Source organism: Lepisosteus oculatus, chromosome 5 (genome assembly GCF_040954835.1).
Source record: "Lepisosteus oculatus isolate fLepOcu1 chromosome 5, fLepOcu1.hap2, whole genome shotgun sequence".
In the NCBI taxonomy this organism is placed as follows: Eukaryota; Metazoa; Chordata; class Actinopteri; order Semionotiformes; family Lepisosteidae; genus Lepisosteus; species Lepisosteus oculatus.
This window is the reverse complement of record NC_090700.1, coordinates 5934726-5960837: the sequence shown is the minus strand read 5'-3', so window position 1 is coordinate 5960837 and position 26112 is coordinate 5934726. Positions and strand designations below refer to the sequence as shown.

General features: G+C 43.8%; 1 protein-coding gene across 2 annotated transcripts in view; it reads right to left on the bottom strand.

The window, feature by feature from the left end:
- Nucleotides 1–26112, bottom strand: part of cxadr (CXADR Ig-like cell adhesion molecule) — a 47507-nt gene that overhangs the window by 19950 nt on the left and 1445 nt on the right. For both annotated transcript variants that reach the window (XM_015341569.2, XM_015341568.2), the window contains exon 2: nucleotides 647–816. In XM_015341569.2, the coding sequence (XP_015197055.2) occupies nucleotides 647–816 (170 nt within the window). The remainder of the gene's footprint in view (nucleotides 1–646; nucleotides 817–26112) is intronic.

The following is a 26112-nucleotide window of genomic DNA, read 5'->3' as shown; positions in this document are numbered from 1 at the left end:
AAACAAGAGCAGGTTGCAGACTCGTACTGGAGCTACAGAATTAAGAACAGAGCATCCCCCTCACAGGAGTCACCACATCTCAAGTGTCCCATCGACTTGGACTTGGGACCAAGGAACAGTTACTCACACATCCATCTTATTCCTGGCAAGACTTTCTGGCAACCTGGAGCCTGTTTAGTGTAGAAATCTGACTCTGGCCTGGGGCCGGCACTGCTGACCTGACTTGAGTGCATCTTAAAACAGACACCTGCTGTTCCACATCACATCCCAGGAATAGCTGAAATGTGGGATGACTTCCAACGGAACAGCCACTGGATCGTAAGTTGGAATGGTCACTCAAGAACCTGTGACGCCGAGGAGAGCTCTCTCAAAACCATGGTGCACAGCTGCCAGGTGTCCCCACACAACGGTCATTATCACGCAGCACCGCAGCGCAGTGCCCGACGTGGACATGGACACAGGAGCGCCGGGCTGCACAGCTGTACGGAGACGGAAATGGACACGTCCACGAGGAGCAACGCAAGCTCTCTCGCCCTCCTGCCCGGCTGCCATCTTGCCCAGATCTGCTAACTGAGGTCCCAGGTGAACACTGGGCAGGCGACGGGGGACAGCCGCCGCCGCCGCTCCCTCCCTCCCTCGCACTCACCACTTTGTCCTCTTTCTGGTTGTCGGAGGCCAGCAAGCTCCACTCGATGTCCAGGGGCCCGGTGTCCGTGGGGTCCAAGGTGAAATTGCACTCCAGCGTCGCCGCGGAGCCGCTGGCTTGCTCGAGGGTCGCCCCCCCGGTGGAGGTGATATCCAGCCCCTGCGACGCCCCTGTCGGGGAAAAAAGATACCCCACGTCAGACTCCGCGAGACCCCCCCCCTCTCGAGCTGCCGGGCGATTCCTCCTCGCGCCCCTGCCCCGCCCGCAACGAGCCGCCGGAAGGCCAACACAAAAGGTTCCTGCAGCTGCAAAGCGAACGCGCCCAGAGCTTCTCCTTCAGGCGACGCTAGGTGGGAATGAGAGTCCCTGACCGCGGGTCATCCAAAGTATACACACCCTGGTCAGGGAAATTCTGATCACTTCGCCGCCAAGACTGCCCAACACCCCGTGACCCGTCTCCTCCAGAGTTCCTGCGTTATTCACGTTCGTTGGGTAGGAATGTTAAAGCGGCCGTAGTTTCTCCATCCCAGCCAGGATAAGGGAAGACACCATGACCAGATCACTAGGTGATCAACATCAACCTGTTTATAATTTTAACAGGAAAAAGCAGATACAAAAGCACGGGCACCAAGACTAAAAGAAAAAAAAGGGTTTAAAAGAGCGTGTTGAAGGCTCAGCATTCTGCTAAGATGTTTTAAAGTCTTCACCATAGGGTGGAATCCAAGCTGTTTACTCATTCATCGTGAGCTGAATGCCCAAATGTGTACATTCTCAATATTGGCTCTCGCGTGAGAAAACAAATCTGATCAGACCTCCTGCGCCGGCCAGTTTTCAAATGCAACCAACAGCTTTCTCATAAAATAACCCCATTTCCATTAGCTTTACCAAACATCATCCCCGGATCACTTCCACACCCTGGGGAGCCACGGTGATGGAATAAAAAAAAGACGCAGGAAACAAATCTCCCACTGCAAGGAACGTGGGCAGATTTTCTAAACGCATGAGCTTAGTTTTATGAATTGCTTTTCAGTAATTATGTAATTAACACGAATACCCCCCAGGGGACTGTTTGGGCCATTACGACAAAAAATATGCAGATGGAGGGGGGAAAATAATTCAATTTAACCCGAAGTCAAACCTCGTGCGCTCATCTATTTTACAGAGATGAAAACTTGGAGCACTGGAAAAATCAAAACTGCACAGAACCAGCTGGCACCTGCGGGGACTTTGGCGGAAGAAACTGGATGAGCCAGCCCTACTTCTGACACAGTTGGGTGTCGGTCAATTATACAGTTTTGTTTTGTTTGTATACAGCACTGTCTTGCTAACCACAACCTTGGAAGGAATTCGCTCCTGTTAGATACCATTGGGCTCTGGTACTTTCTGTCTTGGGCGCAGTGAGCTAGGGCTCATACCGGTCCTCAGAGATGAGGCACCAACAGCTCCACTCCCTGCTGAGAGACTCCCACGGGGCTGTCCTGCCAGAGTCACCTCTTCAGCGGATAAGCTGGCACTTGTTGTTCTTTTAATTAAGCCGAGGCCCTGTGATCGTCAGAGCAGAGACTCAGGAGGCGATGGCCACGTCTGCACTTCTGTCTGTAATTGCGAGTGGGGGGGGGGCAAATTGGCCGCCTCTTCTTTGTTTCGCGCGAGCTCAACTATTTGACGTTTTATCCAAAAGAAAAAAAATGGCGAAAAATCGGACAACGTCACGGTCTCCTACTAAACAAGAAGAGATTTTATACAACACCCAGTGAGAATTCAGAGTGATGTAATGCTAAAACCATACTGCTTCCTTCAAGCACGTGGAGCCATCTTTTTCCCATGGGTGCAATGAAATTAGTTTTAAAAAACAATGACAGTGAAAAGGGTGGATAAATCTATGTACAGCTCTCATTATATTATTTTAAGCCACACTGACAGCTTGAGTCTAGACAGCATTAGGACAGATCCACCCAGACCTCGCAACCACTTAATTTTGTAACCTATTTGTATAGCGCGTAACAGAGGATTCAAATGAGCAAGATTAATTCACAGCCCATGAATAATTCTCCCTTATTCCCAGCTTCTTCAGCACCGTACCTCAAAAACCCCCACATTTCACAAACCACTCATGAGATTTCAACACGCGAGCCAAATGAGGTTCACCAGTGCTCTTGTCCCAAAGCCCTTCACTTGTGTGTCTCCCCAGATCATGGAGCTTAACAGCCTCACCTAAACTGAGGTCAACGATCCAGCTGACTAACTAAGCACATCAGCCAGGACAGATGTCAAAACAGCGCCCCCTGTGGTCACCCCAGGCACAGGCACAGGAGTTGTGTCGGAGGAGTCTAGAGATAGAGATAGATAAGACTTTATTGATCCTGTAGGGAAACTGATGTCATAATAATGTTTATATAATATAATATAATGTTTCTTGATTAGCCCTATACAATTTCTTGCATTAGGAATTCGTCTTTTCGCATACCCCAGCTTTTCTCCATGGAGACACAGACACACAGACAGGGAGAGAAGCTGGGGGTCAAAGCGCAGGGTCTGCCATTGTACGGCGCCCCTGGAGCAGTTGGGGTTAAGGGCCTTGCTCAGGGGCCCAACGGAGTAGGATTCCTCTGCCGGCCGCGGGATTTGAACCGGCAACCTTCCAGTCAGAGACGCAGATCCTGAGCCACAGAGCCACCACACCGCCCATGTGTTACAGCAGTCCAGCCCAAGACAAGCAAAAACAGACATCAGAATAGTTATAAAAACAAAAAACAACAAAATAAATAAATACATAGGTGTGTGCAAAATGTGATGATCATAGTCAATGTAGTCTGCCTACAGTTCTTCAATCTCCCCGTGGCGGTCACAGGGTTCACAAGAGAACCAAGAGCCAAGAGATGAAATCGGGTGGGGGTTAAAATCGTCAACTCTAAATTTCTAAAAAAAAACTTCACTGTTCAATAAAAGGTGTAAGAACAGTCAGAAACAGTTCGTAAATCAAATTTGTTGTATTAACAAAAAACTAAAACAGAGATGGCTCTGGCATTGAGCCATCTTAATCTATGTAATGGAAATGAACATGAAATCAATCCATTTTTCCCCAATACAGAGAACTGCACTATATCCAAGCACAATTTGATCTCTTTATGATAATCTTTTGGGGAAAAAAATACATCTTCATCTAAAATCCACTGCACTTCAATTGGAGCACTTTTAAATATTGCAGGGATGGAATTTGCCGGTGTTAATTTTTGTTTCTGAGAGAATCCACAACAGCTGTTGTTGTATATAAAGTGAAGCGGACAGGGAAAATGGTTAGGTGTTGGGTGTATCCAAAACCAAAAATGGAGAGACAATATTTCAAGCTTTTGCAAGAATTACAAACATGTGATAATAATGCATAGTTTTATTGGAAGTGTATGTAACCAGGGTGCACATTGTGAATTTCAATACAGGAACTGATTCACTTACTTCTTCCACTAGGGATGACTGCAGTGGTAGTGTACCTGAGCGAACAGGTCTGCGCGACTCATTAATTGTTCTGTGTCAAAGGTATAGCCCTGGTGTGAGATCTTCATATGATACAAAGCCATTTAAATGTTTCCTCCAAACAGTCCAGTGTTTAAGTATAAGTAGTCTCAGCACTAATTGCTCTCCTTGTCTAATTATATACCATAAAAACAAGTCTCTCTGCAAAGCTGCTCCTGACTAAGAGTCGATCAACTTGATCACTTGACATTGAGGCACTGAGCGGGTAACAGAGTCAGAAGGCTTTAAAAAAAAGTTACAAATTCGCTGAGAAAAAGAAAATCAATTTTTTGTCCAGCTCTTGTTAAAATAGGTGCAGAGGCATTAGAGGTGAACCTATTATACACAAATAACCGACACTTAAGTTGGCAGCCTCTCACAGAAGACCCGAAAAATCGATTTCTACAAAGAACTTTTGCATTGCTGTGCTGCTTCAGTCCAAGAGGTCGAGAAACGTTTTGGCATTTCCAGAGTGATGGCAGCTCAGAAGGGGTGGGAGCCCTTATAGTAACTGACATGTGAAAGGGATAATTACAGGCTCTGAAAAGGAACGTGGAGTGAGATTAACTTTCTGCCACATGCTCCCAGCTGAGTTCAGTCTCCTAGGGCTAATGACTTGGCCCAAAGAGTAATGTACTGTAAATCGACGCCTCTGTGCAGTGGGAAGAAACAGATGTTCAATTGAAGCATCTTTAAGGTTTTAAAAATCAAAAGGCTCAACTGACACCTACTCATAATGTGGCCAAGGTAAAGGCCTTCCTTGATGATTTTTGTATGTCCTTAAAAATTATATGGATCACACATGGGTATGTGGTAGTGTATCCAAACCTTCACTGACCGCTTGCTTGGTTGGTTTTTTAGGGGGGGGGACCAATTTTCTGCTTTGGATGAAACTCTTAAAGGCAAGGACTCAGTCGATTCAGTCCCGCTGCAGTTTAACCTTGCAAACGCACGAAGAGCCACTCTCAAGTGGCACTGTTACGCTGCAATGTTGCAGTAATCCTGCGCCAGTCTCTGGCCCCCCACTCTCCCCAGACAGCGTGCCTGCAAACCCCTCTGTGACAAACAATGGGAGAGAATCCCGTCTCCTGGCAACAGCTCCTACCGAGAACACTGCCTCTCGCTCTTGAGAGCCCGAGAGAGAAACAGGCAGGGCAGAGTGAAATAACGAGGATTAGGACAAAGAAATGACATGCTCCTCAAAGGTTTAAGTCTTCAGTATCAAGCCATTCATCACCAGGGGTCAAGTTAAGAGCAGCCTTATTAAGATTAAAGCAGCATGAGCAGGCCTGAAATGCAATTCGACTACACTGGCCTCCGTGTCATTTGTAAGAACTTTAGTTTGTCTCCAAAATGCAATCTGTGCATTACTGCGTCGTGCTTGAACTTTAAACAAGGAGAGAGGGGTGAGCAGGTGGTCTCCAGTCAAAACCCCCCCACAGTCCGGAGTCTTACTCACTGCAAACCGAAGAAGTCATTAAGAAAATTTGTCGACCTGTATTACAGAACATTTTGATATTTCTCAACCTGTTCTCGGCGTGTGGTGTTGTGCTTACAATGTTCAACACCTACAGGTGCTTACACATGGCTACAGATGAGGCTGGGACAAAGCCTGTGAAAGTATCGAAGCAATCGGAGAGCTCACTGCATTGCTTCAACGCAGATGCAGCGGCCTCCTCACACATTGCTGTGAGTTACCTGGTATGTAGCCCTGTTCGTTAGGAAGTCTGGTTCATGCCCAGGCCAAACAAACTCCATTTTTTATCCCTACAGTCTGGACTGAAGGAGGGATCGTCACCCAGCTGCGATTACAGAACAGCACTCTCTATTTTTGGCTTTTAGTGGAGGGTTATTTTTGGAAGGGTAAATCCCTCAATTTACAAATGTAATGTGCTTGTTGAAAACTGTTCGTAAAGTGAAAGCTCACAAACGGAGAACGGAATTCCCGTTACACGACACTTTAAAACGTCCGATTCGTTCCATTGCTGGACCGTTAATGACCCCATTTACTCTAGCGCAGTAGTGAATAAGGTCAATAGACGCCAGTTCTAAGAACAAACGCACTGAGGACATTGTTCTCCGAGGTCAAGCTGTGAGGACGACATCTTCCATACAGCTACAAAGGACAATCGTTGTAGTGAAAATAATTTCATTACTGCAATAAAACAGGAAGAAGCTTCATTGTGGCTTAATTTCATAAAACAGGGTGTTCAGGAATTGAGGGATTGGTGTAGCCGACTCACATTGAAAACTGTCATGAGCAGATTTTAAATAGCATATTTATTAAACCCTGTCATTCCTGGCAGGAGCTGACAGGGATAAGGAGAATTGCTACCTATGCAATGACATGAGCCTCCTTCAAGACAATCTCTTGATCTCACTGATTGTGGCCATGTGCTGCAGCCAAAGAGGGAACTGCTTGAATTCCTTCAAAGGGGATTTTGCATTCAGTTCCCAATGGCTTGTGCTCATTACTGCAACAAAAGTGCAAGCTACGCTAATAAATGCATGCAAACCAGATTTTCTGAGGCAACTCAAAGGCCATTTTTGAACCCGTTAACACAATTGTTTTACACTTTGTAAGCTTAACCGACATGTACTGTAGAAACCTTAAGTACAAATTCTGGCATAGGTAAAATAAAGGTCATACAGAGTACAAATTTATTTTGCAGTTGTCTAGCTTCCCTGGAGCTGTTGTAATCTGGTTTGTTTCAGTGGAATTCCTATTTCATTCTGAAGTCCTGTTCTATACAGGGCAAAAACACAAATACTATTGACTAATGTACACATCCATACTTTTACCCCCACAGAAAAAAAAGGCCCCAGTAAACAAAAGATCAAGTATTTAAGTTATTTTAAATGGCGAAATATCACCATAATAAACCACTCATGCAGAATATAATGACTGACCTACACAAGAGCATTTTAAGCCGACACCATCATACCAAGAAAAAACAGAATGAAAGAGATGATAAAAATAGGCCCTGGGTAACTGCAACCCAAAAGAAGCCGGGAGACCTATACTTAAGGATTTTAGATTAATGTGAAAAACCCTTTCTGGCCAAAGTAATAATTAGAAGAGAAAAGCGGGGCTTGAGTCAACCTTGCCACACTGGAATGTGCATTGTGATTTCCGCATGGAGGCCTGCTTCACGGAAAGCGCCCTTGATGGGACACAGCTTTTGCGACGACATGGGGGAAAAATAGACCTGTGACTCCAGTCATTGTGGTTTAGATTGGTCACTTCTGTCTGGGAAGCTGAAACAAAGCTATAGTCATGGTTACAGTTGGGCAAGCAAACCCTGATTAAACTGCTGAAGATATTCTACACGTACAGTATCTTACCAGGAAAGGTACAACAGATCCCAAGGCACGAAAAAGACCCCAGAGCGCCATCACACACAGAACTGTACTGAGCCTCTCCTCAACTCGGTAGCTGCTATTTCTTTTAGCAAAGCTCTTAACAGTTGATAAACTGATGATAAAAGACACAGGTAAACACGACACTATCAGACACACCCACACCAGGAGTGTTTTTCTTTTTTTTTTTTTACTTCTGCCTGTGATCAAAACTTACCCAGAAAAAAAAACAAAACAAGAAACATTGCTTCTCCAGGACCAGCGCTGGTGACCCCTACCCTCCACATTGCCAGGTTTATTGTTTGTTGTCAATTACGGAATCTAAAAGCTCTCCTTGGCTCCTCCGCTGCCTGCTGTGATCTGCAGTAAACCGCATAAAGGCATTTCACTGACATTTATGATTGAGTCAATGGCACATTACACAATATGACATCATGCAGCCACGTGGTGGGTTCACTTCATATTCCTTCTCTGACTCACTGAAGTTATAACCGTTAAATTAAGCTTTAAGGATGCGCTGTCTGAAATTTTAATCCTGAAATGTAACAATAGACTTAAAGAATGCATTGGCTTACTGAAACTCAAGAGTCATTTTCAGAAATGAAGTTGCTCGGGTGGAAGTGTTCCCACTGGGATTTGACCCGGCCTCTCTTTGCGGACAGTGACCGGCTCGTTTTATGGGCTGAACGCCACTCTTCCGTTTTCTCAGGCAAACATGACCGGACCAGCGGAGAAACTCCAGACTCTTAAGTGACCACAGCTTAGCCCTGTGATGCAAGACATGAACCGTTCTTACTACACAGTGCAGCAGTCACTGGCAAAGTCTCAATCTTCGCCCCACTTCAAAGACATTAATGCAACCAATCCATAAAGAAGACTATGTGAGGAAGGCAAATCCTTTCCGGTGCCAGAGTACAGGAAGATTAGTGCGTCAGAGAAGAGCTGGATGTTGGGCTTTGCTAAATAATAATAGAAGCAAAGCTGAGACCTTACTCTTGCAGTACATCGAGTACTTCACATTTTACAGTGCTTGGCTACAATGTTTTAGGGATTTAGCATTTTCTCTGCAATGCCTGAGAGTCTATTTGCATGCAAGCAAATTCTTTTCAACAAGGATAACGTGAACACGTGCATTAATGTCTTCCCTCGAAAGGGGAAAAAAAAGCTTAAAAGAATAAACCTTTGTTAGAGAAACTGTTCTCTTAAACGTGCAGTCTAACATTTCCACACCAAAGGCAAGCCTTGGTCTGATGTTATCTTGGGGAGCAGTTCCCATTACTTGGTAATGGCTAGCCTCATGAATACAGAGGACAGCAGTGTTTGTTTGGAAAAAGACTCCCAGCACTTGAACTGATGTATGCATCTTTATAGAAAAGTGGACTTTCCAACATGGACACATTTCTGAAGTTTCTTGCTAAACCACGTAGATAAAGAAAACATCAGGGGTCAGTTGAAAGGAACAGATTTCCGTCAATTGAAGTTCTGAATGTTGGCGTTTCAGACATTTACTGCAAGTCTCTCAGCTAAACATAACCAACTATAACAGGCTGGAAACAATGTAGCACACCAGCCAAATTCAATTGTTTAAAGTCTCTGACAGGAAAACTAACCTTCCTCAGAAAAAAAGAACTTTTACAAATCTTGAGATCGTTCGTCCTGGGTAGTGAGAGAATATTTTGATTCCACACACTGCCACTTCCCAAACCTAAATACTGCAATATCAGAGGCTAACTCATTCATTTCACCTACACACCTTCAAGTGTCCATCAGCTATTTCTATTGATTGCAAGCCAGACAGATAACCTAGAATGGAAACTATGAGCCTTTTATGCTTTTTCCACCAAGTGTCTCCTGTCCAGGTACGAAGAAAAACCGAATGAGTCTTCTCAGACAGGGCTTTGCAGAGGTTGACCTCTTCAAAATAAACCTCAGTTGCCTTTAAATACATTTTTACAAGCTTTATTTTCCAGTTCCTTGGAATAAAGTACTGAAACAGCTACTCCTCTTCTCCTACATGTGCTCTGCAACCCCTCACCTCCCCCCCGCCACCACTCGGAGATGGGAGTATATCTGCTGGTATGCAGAGCTGTCAGATCACACTATCCCAGTCTCACAGGCACTCCCAAAGGGGGCCTTAAAACAGCTCTCCATGCACAGCAAACTGTCCAGAGATCAGCCACAGACAGGACTGGGTAGCGTTTTTATCACATGCACCATAACCTAGCCACAGAGCCCATTCCCGGGACTCCATTTTCAAAAACAGTAGAAGAAAGATCCAAATTAGTAAGAAACCACCCCTTGTAAAAAGCTAGGAAACAACTGTTTTAAATACATGGCTTACAGACAGTAACAAAGCTGCAGTGAACCCTGTACATTATTAATAATTGCTCTTGGAAACTCTACTCAAAGAGCTTTACAGTTAATGAGGACTTCCCTCCACCTCCACCAATGTGCAGCCCCACCTGGATGATGCGACGGCAGCCATAGTGCGCCAGAACGCTCCCCACACACCAGCTCTCGGTGGGGAGGAGAGCAGAGCAGAGCGATGAAGCCAGTTCAGAGATGGGGATTATTAGAAGGCCATGTTTGGAAAAGGCCAAGAGGAAATGCTGGGGTAATATCCACAGAGTGTTACCCCCTGAAAGATCCGAGTGTTAAACTCTGGAAGTGAGGTATACGTGAAACAAGAGGGAATGTGTCAGAGGGGAAAAGCTTTTTATCCTTTGCTTTCTTTCTCATTTCACATTGAAACCACTAGTACTACCCTGACACGCAGAAACAGCTCAAGGTAGTCTCACACTGCAGCCAAATAGCACATTCTGTCTCTCATAGCTGTTATCATGACATGCCACTGTAGCAGAGGGGTAGAAAACTGAAACCTCATTTTAAAACAGCAGCCCTGCGGCTAAATGAGGGGTACAGACAAACTCTCAGGTGACCTCCATTGGTTTAGTTAAGAATTCTTGCCATTTGCTCCACACTGAGCAGAACTTCGGGTACAGTCACATTCTTTAACACGTCAGGCAGGAGCGTGCAAGCTGGCAGTAGCTACCAGAACACTGCAGTCAGCAAAACACTACCAAACCCAAGAACTCAGACTCTCCATCAAGGTCAGAGAGTTGTGACAGACTTCAACACAAACTCCATTAGCAGAAGACCTGACATCTTGTTGGCTCATAAAACATGTGGCCATTAAACTCCTTGAGATGACTATTGAAAGGAACTGCACTGACCTTTCCTCCTGAAAGTTGTGCAGTGCTAAATAAAATCACATCGACCATAAGTGGTTTATCCCCCAGTGGTAAAACGCTTGTAATGGCATCTAAAGGCTAGAAGGAACCTTTTGACCTCTTCTGCTGCACTCTTGTGCTAGCTGCTGTGATGTGCTAGCAAGGATTTCATGTTTCTAGAACTGGATATACACAAGCCTTTATTACACTTATCTACAGGCTTGAATACCTACAAACCACACCCTGAATCTAGAACTGCAACACTGGTGTCAGAGGTGCAGTATACACCTTATTATAGTACTCAAAGCTGACAATACAAGAACACAGAATACACCCACCACCCTTCCCTGTGCAAACCTGCACCAAAAGTGACCTAAAACTAGGAGCTTGGGAACCTCTCAGAAGGGTGCAGTTCACAGGTCAAATCACCCCCATATCCCACCAGTGCTCTTTATAACACAATAGCCCACTAATGAGCAGAGCAGTTATCTAAACACTGTCTCATATGACTGCCTCATATCAGCTGTCTGTTGTAACAGTGAAGACTAAGTAGCCTTAAAAGATAGTGCCTTTTGTTAAAGATATTTAATCTAAGAACTAGCTCCACAATCCAATTAGAGCCTGGGTCAAACGTCACTAGCTTTGCTGGTCGGGAATAAAAAAATGGATGTCGACAAAGTACTACAGGGGGACTATCTGTGAGAAAAACAATAGATTCCTCAAAGTCTTTAGGTTGCCTCTTGTATCCCTTGACTATTTGAAAAAAAACTTACAATCAGATGCGTCAAGCAAAGGTGCAATCAAATTTTACTTTTGCAAGGTAAACCCAAGCGAAAGCCTCAATGAACTGTGATTAAAGATGCTCTGTCCCGAGGAGTCTGCCCGCACAAATTCACCGGTGATGAAACCAGTGATCAGCACCGGGTCAGGCAACTTACGCCAATCCAGCATGATGACGTACAGGAAGCCCAGACAGGCGCTCCCTTCTAGAGAAACATTTACACCACCTTCCCCGGGGATACAAAAAAAGAGCTGGAACATGCATCCCATCTCCACCACTGCATCATTTTTTGGGATTTTATGCAACACCAGAAGAGGGTGTGAGCACTGACGTAGCTCTTACAGTTCCGCGCAGGCATTTGCCAGGAGGGAAACTCCAACGCAGACACCCCCGCTCACTGGGCGCCGGGCCCACAGAGGCCGCGGGAGACTCTCACACCGACTGCAGCGCATTTCACTCTCGGCCACGGCTGAGAGTTCACCAAGGACACGTTCACCAAGTCAGGCTCATGCTCCTCAATCAAAGGGGCACCCTGACTCTCCAACGACGGGAAACGAGGAATATGAAATCCAGTTAACTGATGAAATGAAAACCGTGAGGACAAAGCACGATATTCCCAGACGGGGCACTGCTTTCAGTAAACCCAAACAAGAAAACCACAATCTACACAGTGCAATGCCACTTAACATTGACAGACTGGAAAACAACTCTGGACACTCCCCAGCAAGTGTAATTCAACACCCTAAGCAAACCCACACCACATGACTTGTTATTGCCCAATACCCAAGGAAATTTCAATACACTGAATGAACAGTATTGAAAGTATTCGAAAACTTTTTTTCTGGACTAAAGTGTAGCTTGAAGTGAACTGCTTCAAAAATTAAGAAGCCGTTTTGAATACTGGTTGTTTTCAATTTTTTACGGTCTTTAATGAAGTCACAATGAATCACGAAATGGTATTTACACCACCACAGGTCCCTGCCTTAGACAAGATTACACCAAACGTAATTTCAGCATAAAAGGAAATTCATGTTCCAATCTGTTTTATGTTTTTTATGCCAAACAAAGCAGACTTCCTAGGGATGTTATTCTTATGGTTCTGAGGTATTCAAAGGATGAAAGTTTGGGCCCTGCATGTGTTCTCTAAACTTAAGACAACCTTCAGGATTTAGCAGGCCTAATGGGAAACCCCTAAACAAAATAAAAACCTAAGGAACAAACTGAAAAGCACCTCAAAGATTAAGGTTCCATTGCTGACATTTAGACTATTATTTTCACCTTAAGAATTGTAGGTCTTTGGTGTACATTGTAGGGCCACAAGCAGTTCTTAAAGGTTTCAAACCTTCCTTCAATAATTTACACTTCCTAGGGGGTATAAGGATCTTTTTCTCCCCGAGTAAAATATGGGCATATGAATTTACAAACTTCAACAGGAACAACAAATAAATGCACACCAGTGTTTTCTGAGATCTATCTAAATGATACATGATGGGCTGCCCTGAAACTACCAAGTTTGAAAAAGCACTTTTTCTGCTCATCACTATTTAGCAATCCAGTGGTCAGCCTTTCAGGGTCTTTCATTTCTGACAGGACAGAAAAAACACATTTGAATTAGAGGAAAAAGGTATGATTTTGCCTTAACGGGAACAATAAAAACAGCTTTTATGCCATTTGAAGTAGGAGCTCAGCAGCAAGGGAGTCCGCCAGAGCACAGCAGCTCTCTAGAGTGACAGTCAGAGGAAAACGTTCATGAACAGCCTGGATTCCTCGGCGCTCAAGTGAAACTAGCTGGGCTTCGATTGTTGGATTCCAGGAAAAGAAAAGTGCACAAACAATACAGCCTGAATCATTAGCCAAATATGCAAGCTGTAAACCAGTCAGGGGACTACGGAGATGCAGTGTCATTGCATAGCATCCAGGAGCACCCACAATCCAGTCCATCTGCATTCCTCCTTCTCTCCTCTCAGCACTGAAACACAAGGTGTAGACACGTGGAACATCTTCAAGGCAGTGGATGCAACTTGTTTTGCAGAAAACAAAATGCGATGGGGGGGAGGGGGTTATGTAATCTGACTGGATGTCTACAAAAAAAGCAAGGCTCTATAAACAGATCTGGCATCGTGCTGGGGGCAATCAAACTATCCTCAGGACCAGGCATAGTAAACAATGGTGTACTGAACTGTATAAAGCGCATCATGCTCAGGGGATAGAGACAGGCGAGTGGCCGGCCTGTGCATAATGATGGCTGAAAGGCTAAAAAGGCTCCTGTGCCTCTTTAAATGGAACATTGCAAATAAAAGGATGCATGCAGTTCCATGGACTGACATTTGACTGTGCCAGACAACCTGTTCAAATTTTAAGGAGGTATTTGCAAAAGGCATTTATGTATAACATATAAAACATGCAGGAAAAAACAGTACTTTAATGCACAAAGGGTTTGCAAAATGGGTACAAGTGGAGGTGATAAGCTACAGAAACAGATTACTGCAGTTTCCCTAAATAATAAAGGCAGTTAATACTCCACAATTCAGACTATAAAGCCTTTAGGAACCAGCTTTTTAAAAGGCACAGGGATCTGCAGCTTACAATGTTGTCAGCTTTACTAGCACACTGGAGACCACAAATACCTTGAAACAAATTCAACTTCAAGAATAACATGTAGCCAGTTCATCTTTGTTTCATATTAATGTATCACTATAGTTTAACAGAATTTAATCTTTATAACAAAGCCTTCCTTGTTCCGTGGAAAACTGAATTGCAAAAGTGAACTCCCAAAATTCCATAAAACAGCATTTATTATAAAAAAAACAAGTTTTATGTAACCATTAATTTCTTTCAAATATTCTTTAATTTCTTTCACAATGACTCACTGATTTTTGATACACCCTTTCAAAAGAAATTTAACAGGAGTAGGCCCTTTCATTTACAATGTTTTGCTGAACAACACATCTTCTCTCTGTTCCTAAAGTTAACACTGTAATAAGACTATTATCCAGCGTGGAAATAACCTCTGCTAGTAACATTAAGAACATAAGATTTGTCTCCTACTTTGTAACCTTTCTACCTATCTAGTTCATTAGATTGCTGGTAGCCAATTGATCTTATGGTGTCAGCCTCAAGATCACGGCTGGGTAGCGTGTTCCATACAAAAACTCTAGGCTCTGCAGATCTCAAATCCAAACTGTGAATGGGGGCAATCTCATTCTCATTTCGACCCCTTGGTGAAAGCACATCGGTATAGTCATGCAAACAAATACCGGGCTGCAGGGTCTTGTTTGTAGATTAAGTACTTTAAAGATCCCTGCAGGATGGTCATAAGAGGTCGGATGTTATTAGGAAACAGGAGGACAGTAGAGCAGGGACCAGATTATGACTTGGAACTGTACATGGGATTCTCAAGAAAGAGCAGTAACAGCGATTCAATTAAAGCCGAAATTAAAAATGCATGCAAAGCTTTGTACTTCATGACAATCTACCCGGAATTTAAGAGATCAAAAATTGAAATGTAATGCTCTTTGACTGCATAAAAAATGCAGCCTGATTTATTTATATTCCCTGGACAATACAGATTACTGGTTTTAACAAAAGGTTATGTTATACATTTGTATGAGATGCAGTTACTAGCTTTGTGCTTACGCAGCTAGGAATACATACAAATCGCACAGAATTCCTTTCATGAAAATTAATTAAAATCTTGCAGATTAATATTTAGAAAAACAAACCATTTTATCCACACCGCAGAAGTCTTATTTAAATATGCATGCACGCATTTACAGATTCTCCTTAATTAAATGCAATGCTCTGAATCCCAGCAGCAGGCAGTGTATTAATAAGAGCACTTCGGCAGTGGCAGACGGCCTGCTTGTGCGAGAGCACCTGGAAGTGTGGTGCGAACCTGTCAGGTTTGCAGCTGCCTCCTCCAGACACCTCACACATTCCGCCTCGGTCCTGGCAGAAGAGATTCCCACAGCTTCGCACTTCCCAGTGTGTAGCTGAAAACCTTTGTTCTAGAAATTACAGTGCGCTTAGTTCATTTACACTGCGCTCGTCGGGGACGCAAGGTTAACTCGGGTGAGCCAGTCTTTAATCTGTACTCGTTCATTACCTTGAAGCAATTCTTTCTATAAAAGATGCTGTATAGTATGTTTTTCTTTCCATTTAGGCTGCAATGCTTTAGGCCATCTCAATCCTCCTTATAAGGGACATTCTTTTGGTTCTTATTTACGACAGGGATGTCAGGATGTCAGCTTCACCACATACAGGGTAATTAAACGAGACATTCACAGAGGCAGACTACTGGACAGAGTTTGTTCTTTCAGCCCATTTATCAACTGCTTAATTAAACCCATTATTGGCTAATTACTCAGTCTGATGCTGACATTTACAAAACCAGAGGGACTGGGACTCCACTTATATAGGAAAAAATAAGTTTAATTATATATCTGAGCATTAAACACTGTTCAAGCACTGCAGCAAACAGTCATTTTCTTAATTGCTAAAATCTATTATTTCCAATTCAAATAAGCCATTTTGGAACGGTTTGAGGGACATGACACTGACAGCTGTGCCAACATTCAGATCAAAACTGTAAAGTACATTAACAACCTTAGGAAGCAACAAGCAATTACGTCAGTACCAAAAACACATATTAATCATTAGCTTAGACGTGATCATTTCACACCAACTAGTGATCACAAGCCGATACCTGTCACCCTCAGAAACACCTTTGAATCGCTCCATTATAGCCCAAAAGACACAAGCTTCTCCGCTTCTCAAGTATGCTCAAAACCGATAACAAGAAGCACAAAGGTTTTACACAGGGCTGTGGGAGACACGCTGGCTTTGTTCAAGAAATGGCTCTTTGAGATCCTTATGACAGCTAGCAAGCAGGAACTGTATCAAGCTAGATAATCTGAACGGCCTCTTCTGTGAAATAACTGCATCATGTCAAACCCAAATTAAAAAAAAAGAGCACTTTGCTGTGCATGTTTCAAACCAACAGCCATTCGGTCTTCAATTCAGTGGACGGTTAACTGGCGCCCCAGGCAAGTGGGAATGTTCCTCATCGGTCCTGAGCAACAACAATTTGGAAGCAGCTTTTAAAAAGCCTTATATATATTTTTTTCAATTCTATTCTCTCACTGCCAACACTGAGCGCGAGACAATGCGGGGCAAAGTGTCCAAAGTGTTGTTTTTTTCTTCGCCGCTTCAGTTTACCATCTCCTCCAAACCCAGATGCGTGGGAGCAAGAGAGGCATTCCTCCACAGTCGCTCTGGCTGGGAAATTAAAATTTCCAAACCCGCTAACGGACGGAAGCGTTTTGCCCCTATGCCTGCTCCAGCACGTGGGTGCATGACAACACTATACTGCACAAAGCCGCCTTCCCTCAGCTGAAACTCCACCTGCAGTACAGGCCCACGCCAGGAAGTTTCTCAATAGGCTGAGCTGTCTGAGTTCTTAGGAAAATTTTAACCTCAAGCCTAATCAGGTTTTGGGTTTACTGAAAACACTGATAATCTACCACAGTATGGAGGCCATTAGCACCTTCTACCCCACTTCCGGCTTCTAAATGGGGCTCATTGAGACGAAGCAGCTTGAGATCCTACGACTTGAAGGAAGAAACGTCAGTGAGTTTTTCCCTTCATCTTGACCCGTCCAGCACAGGTCTACCTAATTAAGCTGACGGCAGAGCCCAACATGTCTTACTCTAGAAGCCGGATCCGTAACCCTGTCTCGTCGAAACGAGAACACCAAACGCTTGCATTCACGACGCATGCTAGCGGGTTAAAAAACACACCCTTGGATGCTGGAGATCAATAGCGAACTCATTACTGAGCCAGGCCAGTTAGAGCACAGCGACTCTCTCTTCTCCTTCTTGTCTGCAGACTGTTAGCATGGCATGCTCCACATCTTCAGAGCAGCCAGCTACCACCCTTCACCGAGATCAAACGTTATCCTCACGAAGAAGCCTGCTGAGATGAAAACACTAACATCTGGGCTTCAATTTTTCATTCGCCTTTTTTTTTTTGTTTGAAAGCAAGACACATACCATACATCACGGCACAATACCAGAGATCTTCAAGCTGCTTTCCTGGTCCCAGGAAGCCGTGATGCAGTTAAGCTTACAGGTCCCCTGAAATCATCCCCATTCCCCCCCCCAGATATTAGGAACACTTGGAAGTTGCTGGTCAATTAAACAAGTAATTTTATTTGGTTAATGGAACTGGTTGAAGGGTAATCAGATTGTATTTGTTCCACGTGTACTCTTAGTAATTTAATATCCTAAGCTGATCACATTTCAAGTGTTCCAGGTCTTTAAAACAACTGAAGATTCAGTGGTGACCTTCAAACCCTGTAACACCATGGTTCACAGAGGTTAGTGAAGATGAAATAGGACATCACAAGAGCTGCATACCTTGAATGCCTTTGAAAAGAAAAAGCAAACCAGAAATTTCGGTGCAAAACAAATGCTGTTAAGTATTGTGTGGGGCTACAGAACTGAACTGAGAACAACCAGAATGTCTAATACTAGTTCTGAACTGAAAAGAGCTTCTTCTATAAACAACCACAGACCCCAGGCCTTACAGCAGGTAAGAGGGGTGTGCAAAAGGACTATGACATTTTGTAGCTCAACTAGACAAGCCAAGCTGGGAAAAACAAAGCAGTGGGTCCATCAAGTTGCGTCCCTCTTGTCCTTCATAACGAAGCCAGCTATTGTCTTAAATGTTAAGGGCCTGCAGTCAAATGACAACTCCAGCCTCCCCAATATTCAAAGTCTGTTCATTTAGGAGTCGTAACTGAGACTGGGACGACTTAACTTCCTGATGAGTTTACAATGGTGCGAAAACAATGGTGAAGTCACATGGCTGACCTTGGCATGATAAGGCTGAAAGATAAAAGCTGGGCTGATGACACAGGGAAGCAAGAACAGTACAACCAGTCCTGATGATAAAACACTGATTGATATGCATACGGAGTGTCTGGACAGACAGGGTCCGGAATCACTATCCAGCCTGCAAGCATGGTGTAGACTGCTAGCAGCCTAGAGCGAAGAAATTCCTCTGGGATTATTTTCATAGCTGCGCTGCAGGAGGCCACACCACGCTCTGAACGGGTTTAACAAGCACCCCCTCCAACGCACACGGACAGCAACTGCTTGGAGATATTTTTGCTTTTCGATTTGCAAACAAAATGAAGAAAAGGTGAAGACCCCCTGTGGCAGTTACAGCCCTGCTGGAGGAAAGACGAATAAAAACGGCACATTACACCGCGCTGCTCTGGGGTGATGAAACATTTACAAGGTCCCAGCAAATAAATATTCATGCTCTGTGTCCCCCATCGCGAGACTGTGGAGGACAGAAAGACACCACTGACTGTAATCTGAACTCCCCCGCCTCCCTCTCTCTTTTGTTTGCAGTGCTGGGGCCGGAGTCTGCAGGAATATCTGAAAGTGCACGGCTCCAATATAATACTGAAACGTCAGATTTAAATACCAGACCAAACAAGCACACGTGGCCGAGAAAATCATAAAATCACTGACCCAAGGATAGCAGCCAGCTGGATGCTACCTACTGGAAAGTGGGTCTTGCTCAACGGCTCAAGAGTTAACAGCCCTTCCTCTCCCATTTCACAACACATCTCCACTGTCCTGCACAGACATTTCCAGCCGTAAGTACAATAACCCATTATCACACGCAGTAGTGCTCAAATCCCTATTCCTAAACAGTTTCCTAGTGTTTGCTTCCTGGTAATTCACAAGGGCCAGGGGAGGGAGTGAATGATCATTCAGGTAACATTAGATTCCTCCTTTGGCTGCTGTGTGAAATATAGTCCGGCACTATGCACCTTGTGTAATCTAGTCTGACACCATGTGTGTGTGCGTGCACACACACAGTGGAATAAAGCCCTCCCTGTGACAGGTCCCGAGAAAAAGCTCCTCTTTGTTTTGTAGGCTTGTCCTGATAAGCACCTGTAAGGCAATGCTAAATAGGACAGATCCCCGTGAGAACATCCACATACATCAGTAACACAGCACGCTAGCGGCTTAATATTATACTGTTCTGGTTTTATTAAAGGAAGCTGGAACACAGAGCAGCAACTGATATATTGTACTGCTCCACGACTCAGCTCATGCTTCCCCTTACAGCTGCACTCGGCATTATTTGAACCGATGGAGGTGCCCACATGCTGACAGGTTGCTTGGTTCTTGTCTGTCTGAGCAGATGCGGCAACCTTGAATCGATTCATGATGCACACCGACAGCTGGATAAATGCTGAAACCCCGCTCAGAACCGGCGAGGGCTGCTTTGAGCAGGGGAAACGCATCCCGGTTTGCACACCTCTGTAGCCGCGGGTTTGAGCAGCACTCACAGAGAAGAACTCGTGCAAAACTGGAGCCGACGGTCTCAGATGGGGAAACTGATGAGCAGCAAAAAGGCAGTACCTCGTCTCTGCCGAACCCTGGCAGAGAACCAGGACTGGAGAGCTCAGGTACAACACGCAATGCTGCCTCGCATTTTCTAACCGGGCAGCTGGGGAAATTATTTTAAAAGACTTCCTATCCTGCAGGACATTAACATATCTGAGGCACAAGACAACTGGGGGTGTTTCAGAAGAGGACACTGTCATTCCAGGAAACAGAAAACGGCACGTCTACAGTCGTATGTGAGGGTAACCACACATTTCCCAAATGGGTATTGTTGCTTGGCAACCTTTAAAGTATCGCATTGCCACCACAGGGCTTACACTGAGGAAATAAAAGGAATTCATTAAAACATCGAATAGAGGAGATAAAATTGGCTCAATTGGTTACCCATATTGTTAAAGCCCCTCAGGTCCTCTAATGGCAGATAACTGTTTATGCAGTACAGACATGAATTATGATTGTAAGAGCACTGAGAAGCTCCTAAGGCACGACCCATTACCAATCAAGTCTTATCATTAGGAGCTGTTCTGGAAATTAAAGGACTTGGTCTCCAGCTCATGCAGTTTGTTTTTCTCTTCAGCTTACTAAAACAAGGTTTGCCGTCTCATCTAGCACTGGAAAAAAACAAATCAAGGCTTTCTAAATTTATCCCAGAAATGCCAATTATGACCTTGTACTGAAACCAGTGCTTTTACCTTCCTTTTATATCCGTCTGCAGAGGTCCTTTTTTTTTTGGCAAGATCGTTATCATTATTTTATAGGTGGAAATTTTGCGCTACACAGTACCCAAAACTAATTTTAGGTCAAAGCTCCTTTAATTTGGATTATAAGGAAGTATTTTTTTTATTTATTTCCTGTGCCACTATAGTGATCACACAAAACCCACACAAGCCAATGCAGAACTGAAAAGTCCATCATGGCTCAAAGACTCATGTCCAGACAGCCGGTTTATAAATATTAAGGTGTCTGATTGCGTAGGTTTAGTCTAAACTTGGTAAATTACAGACTTAAGTCTAGGTTTCATACATCTCAGATATTTTATACATGTTCCTCTAGATGCACATCTAATTGACAGTAATCTACAGTGATATGAATTACACATTGGCCTCTTAAATAGCTTGTTTTATATCGTAAGATTTATCACTGACACCCTGCTATCAGGCTTGTTATTATGGTCTTCACTCTGATTTATTGACCCTCTATAAACTAGACAGAAGCTTCACTAGTTTAAATTAATCTTTGATCAACAGACTTACTGCAATTATCTGCACCACCATCCAACTTAAGACTGAATCTCCCAAGAACTACTTGCAGTTGCATTATAATGCCGCAGCCAGTGTCTGGCACAATATGCAGAGCGAGCTGAAAGTGTTCTGTTTAATAAGAGCTTTTCTGCCCAACACTCACACTTGTTAGCAGGGCCACACCCTGCTTTGTTATTTACATCTTATTTATTGCTCTCTTCCACTGCTTTTTTGCAAATCTTTAGGCCAGTTTGTCTTTATAAATGTGGATTAATTCTCAACAGACTCATGTGATTCAATAAACTGAAGGATTATTACCCAATAGACCCACCTTCTGTATGGTTATAGCCCTTTGATCACAGTCATTATATTATTAAATAAAGTCTTCTGTGATCCAGACTGAAGTGACAGTTTGGCTTCTCACAGACGGGGGCCAAACATCCTGCTTATGCTAAGCAGTCACACCACAAGGGGTTAATTCAGTCCAGGGGGAGGTTCAAACTGCTGTGTCCATTTTAAATACCCTCGGCAACCCTGGACAGGGGTCTGTCTCTTTTCAACCGGTATCCTAGCAACCAACCCCTGATGGGGCACACAATGTGGACAGCATCAGGCTTATCAGGTAACACCATCAACCCGCCCCCTGGGGTCTGCTCAGTGTTACCAGCTTAGCACTGCTCAGGCAAAAGGAAAGACTGGGTGTCAAATTCACAGCAGGAAGGAAGGTTCCAATGGAGGGGTTAAAAAAACCACATGGTCACCATATAAAAACAAAGATACCAATCATGCTGGCCAGCATAAGAGTGAGATGGTAAAAGATGCCACAGGGCAATGCAGAGGCATTCTGAAGCAACACCTATCATATAACATAATACATGATATAATGTACAAGACTGGGTCTTTGCCCTGACTTTTTGACATGAGGGATTTGAGTACTCCTCTATAAATTACCAGACAGGTCTCGGCAAATCTTTTCCATTTGCAATACTCTAAAATTAGTGTGAGGGTTTGGAGGGCACTACTTATCCTTTTGTCCAGTGGTAAGCTATTTCTGCTTAAAAGCGACTCAACTGCAAAACGGCAACAGCTCTTCAGCAAACCAGGCACAGCTCTGTATCACACTCTATATCTTTCCCAGCAGTTTCCAGAAAAGCACGTGTACCCACTGTTTAAAGCAGTCCCAGGCCCTCTTACTTACTGGAGATCTTGGATACCTTGACGAGGCATTCCAATACATAAGGAATTTTCAAGAATACATTGGACAAAAACAAGAACCACAAACCTCTGTTATATCCTAAGTATAACCTTGAAGAATAGTTCCCATATTCTGAGAGCCAAACTACTAATGAGCTACATTTTTGAGAAATGATGGAGGTTGGTATTGTGTTCCTCCCAGCAGTTATGTAAAATCGGCACTGTAGCCTTGTCAGTTAACAGCGCTGTGCTTGAGTCTATTTAAAAATGAAGAACCCTGTGGGCTATTTTCCCTCCAGAATCTAATTTTGTGTTTTGTGTGCTGAATGTTCCAAAGACACAATTTTTCCATCTTGAAAATATTACCAGCCTGTATGCTATTCCATCCATCCCTGTGCAGGAAAATCTGGTTCAGAATTCAGCTGCTAGAATCCTGACTAGATCACATGCATGTGATAAGATCACTCCTGTCTAGGAAGCTTTGCACTGGCTTCCTGTCAGGAAAGATTGAGGCAATCTTTCCATTTAATTCAAAACTCTATGTGGTACAGCCCCTCAGCTTCAAGTTGAAATATGATCCACTTTCTTCCCTCCATTTGACAATCCTCCAGCTGATTCTGGTTTATTGGGTCTTCCTAGCATATCTCTACACTCTGGAGGTGACTATGTATTTGCAGATAACTATCACAGGATATTTCAGATATCCGTGATCACACAGTAGCATTTACCATTGCTGTAACACTCTTCTAACAGATTTCTCATACATGCTTACAGATACATGATTATAAGATACCTAATCATGGATGTTTCCTTTAAAGAAAAGGTTGAACAAGATCAGGTTCTAGTCCCTACTGAAAACCAAACCAAAATTGGTTTGGCCAAATGGTCTCTTAATTTTTATCCCCTTGTATGGTCTTGTGATTTTCACCAAGTGAAGGACAAACTGTGCTGCTCAGGCCAAATACTGATTATGGAATTGGAATAGAACATAACCAAAATGCTACGTTCCAGCACTTTTCTTAGCAGGGAGTTCTGCACTGTCTAAAAGTGCATTTTAGACAGTAGCTATACGAGACCGTTGAAAAAAGCAATTCAAACATTGTGACCAGGCATGTCTCCCGTCTTGTATGTGGTATTTTTCCTGCTTGTTGGGGAGTTTCGGCGTGTCTAAACCACGGGAGATGAGCTTTAGAAAACACTCTGTGGCTTTCCCTAATTCTAGTTCAGGAGATAAAACATTTCAATCAGGCATCTACTTAAACCACTGACTGCACTGCAAACAGCCTCTCCCCAGCCAACAAAATAAATGGTGTTCTACCAAGCAGATGCACAGGAGCAATGGAAGAGAAAATGCAAGAACAAGAGAAAATGTAGCCGTCTCAACTGTAACTGTACTCATTAGCCCGTATAGTGTTTCTGAATCAGTTGAAAATATCAAAGCTTACAGCACATTCAGAAATAACAGATTTTTTTTATTTTAGGCTATACAGACATGCGTCTGTTGTTTTTCCCCCACAAAGGCCACTCAGAAACGATCTGTAAGAGCTTTGGACTTGCAATCTAGGGTGTCATTCAGAGGAAAGCTCTTTGGCTCCCACCCTCTTCGACAAGCATATGGGGGGGTAATGAAAGATGAGAACACAAGCAGCAGGAACAACAGCAAGGAATTATTGTATTCAGTTATACCCCCTTACCTTTAACCAACTGCTCTCCAAAAAGCAATAATACAACCTGTGCAAAATATTAATAAGGAAAATCGAGAGGTTGGTGTCAATATTTAAAGCTATCTAGCATTCAGAAGCCCTGGCATTATAACTCTTAAGCTTGCATGGGTAAGTCTGAATGAGGAGACATTCTCCCCTCCCCCTTATCGACATTATCTACGGCACAATAATCACACATCCTATGTTATCTGGAACTTTGCGGAGCTCAGGAAGTGGGTTAGCTCTCAGAGAAGAGCCCCCCAAAGTCTCATTGTAATGGAAATGAGATCCGATGCACAAACTCGGAACAGCACAATGGGCGATGTATTGTTTGGGTGGCAGTGCTGGTAAACAATACCAGCCACATTCCACTGCATTATCCTTTTGCTACAGTCACTGTACCCTTCCGACAGCTCACAGCAGAATGCAGAAACACTCAACTGTAAGCAAGAAAGCATCATCATTCAGGAGTTTATGATTAACCACCGAACCAGAAAGCCATTGTCCAACCCACCATGTCTCCACTCCTATTTCCCTTTATGCACAACCTTTGAGCCCCAGATTGTGCAATACCAGGCAGCACAGCACTGCAGTTTCAGTGTCGCACAGGCAGGAGGGACGGGCAGGTTTCAGTGCAGGAACAGGTTCCTTTTATAGCTGTCATCACAGCTGACACGAAACCCAACAATAAACTTCTATAGGCCGTCAACAAATGATCTGAGCCGCTGTTATCGCTCCAATGGGGGGAAATGACAGTTTTATTTTTAAAGCCGATCAATAAAAAAACAACAACACCAGCACGCGCATCTCCATATCTAAAGCCAAAACCAAGAGCAAACTGGCCGTAAAGTCCAATTGAACTGTTGCAATAGTGAAACAGGTCAGGGTCCATTAGTACAGTTAAGAGGTTATCCTGCACAATCACCGCTGAGCTGAATAACCCCCCTTTTGTTCGTAACTGGTCCTAAGTCCCTATCCTCCGGGGCTGTGCCAGTTGGATGGGAAGCTGGGCGCTTTGCTCAAACAGTGCTGGAGAGTGGGTGAGTATTACTTCATGGAATACAGACATAGTATTCCTCAGATGGAAACACAACACCTTTCTGCGTACAACATCGCATTACACTCTTTTCACAGCTTCTGCGAAGAGCAGAGGAAATCTTTGAAAAACCTCACCATCCACCAGTGGCTCTTTTCCGTGATCAGCAGTTATCAGAAACCTTGCTTTAAAAGCCAAACGCTCAATAATCACTAAAACCCCCACTTCAGACAGGGAGGTGAATCACAGAATTTCTCTGATGGAGGTCCGCAAAGCTGAAGGCAACCAAGAAACAAAGCAGGGTGGCCCCTTTTAACCAAAGACTGCTACACAAGAACATAAAATCAAATTTTGTACATTTTACACATGACTTGAAGTATCAGTTTCGCGTAGAGCCACAGGGCTGTTTTTTTAAATCATCAATGATAGCTGTATTTACGAATGGTGTTTTTTAGGGCGGTGTTCATTCTGGTAATTCTGAACTGCTTTATTAAGGCGTGAGCGATTAAAAAAAACAGTGGAGCTGCGGTTTGGATTATTTCAACCTCCAAGGCTACCAAAACACAAAAACATGCTTCTTAATTGCCGTGCCTGACAGGCAGAGTCGAGAAACGCCACATTTCCCCCTGCCTAGCACCGTACAGCAGCGCGTTTATCAGTAAATTAACATTCATTAGCATCTCAGAGTCTTCCTTCGTCTCCCAGAACATTAACATTTATTTTTCGCAGTTAAGGGAGAAAAAACAACAGGACCCGCGGCGGATACGAGACGCCTCGACCAAATCCTCAATTAAACAAGTTTCAATATTAAATTTCTCTGGACGGTGGCGGCTTTCAAGACACAGTTAATCCAACTTCTGAACCGAGGTCTTAACAGCAGTGGATCAAGTCCACGGGTTTTGTGAAATATCGACAGCCAATGGCAGATGGCAGACAATGTCACTACAAAACAGCACTTTTGAAGCCGGGGGAGGTTTTAGAG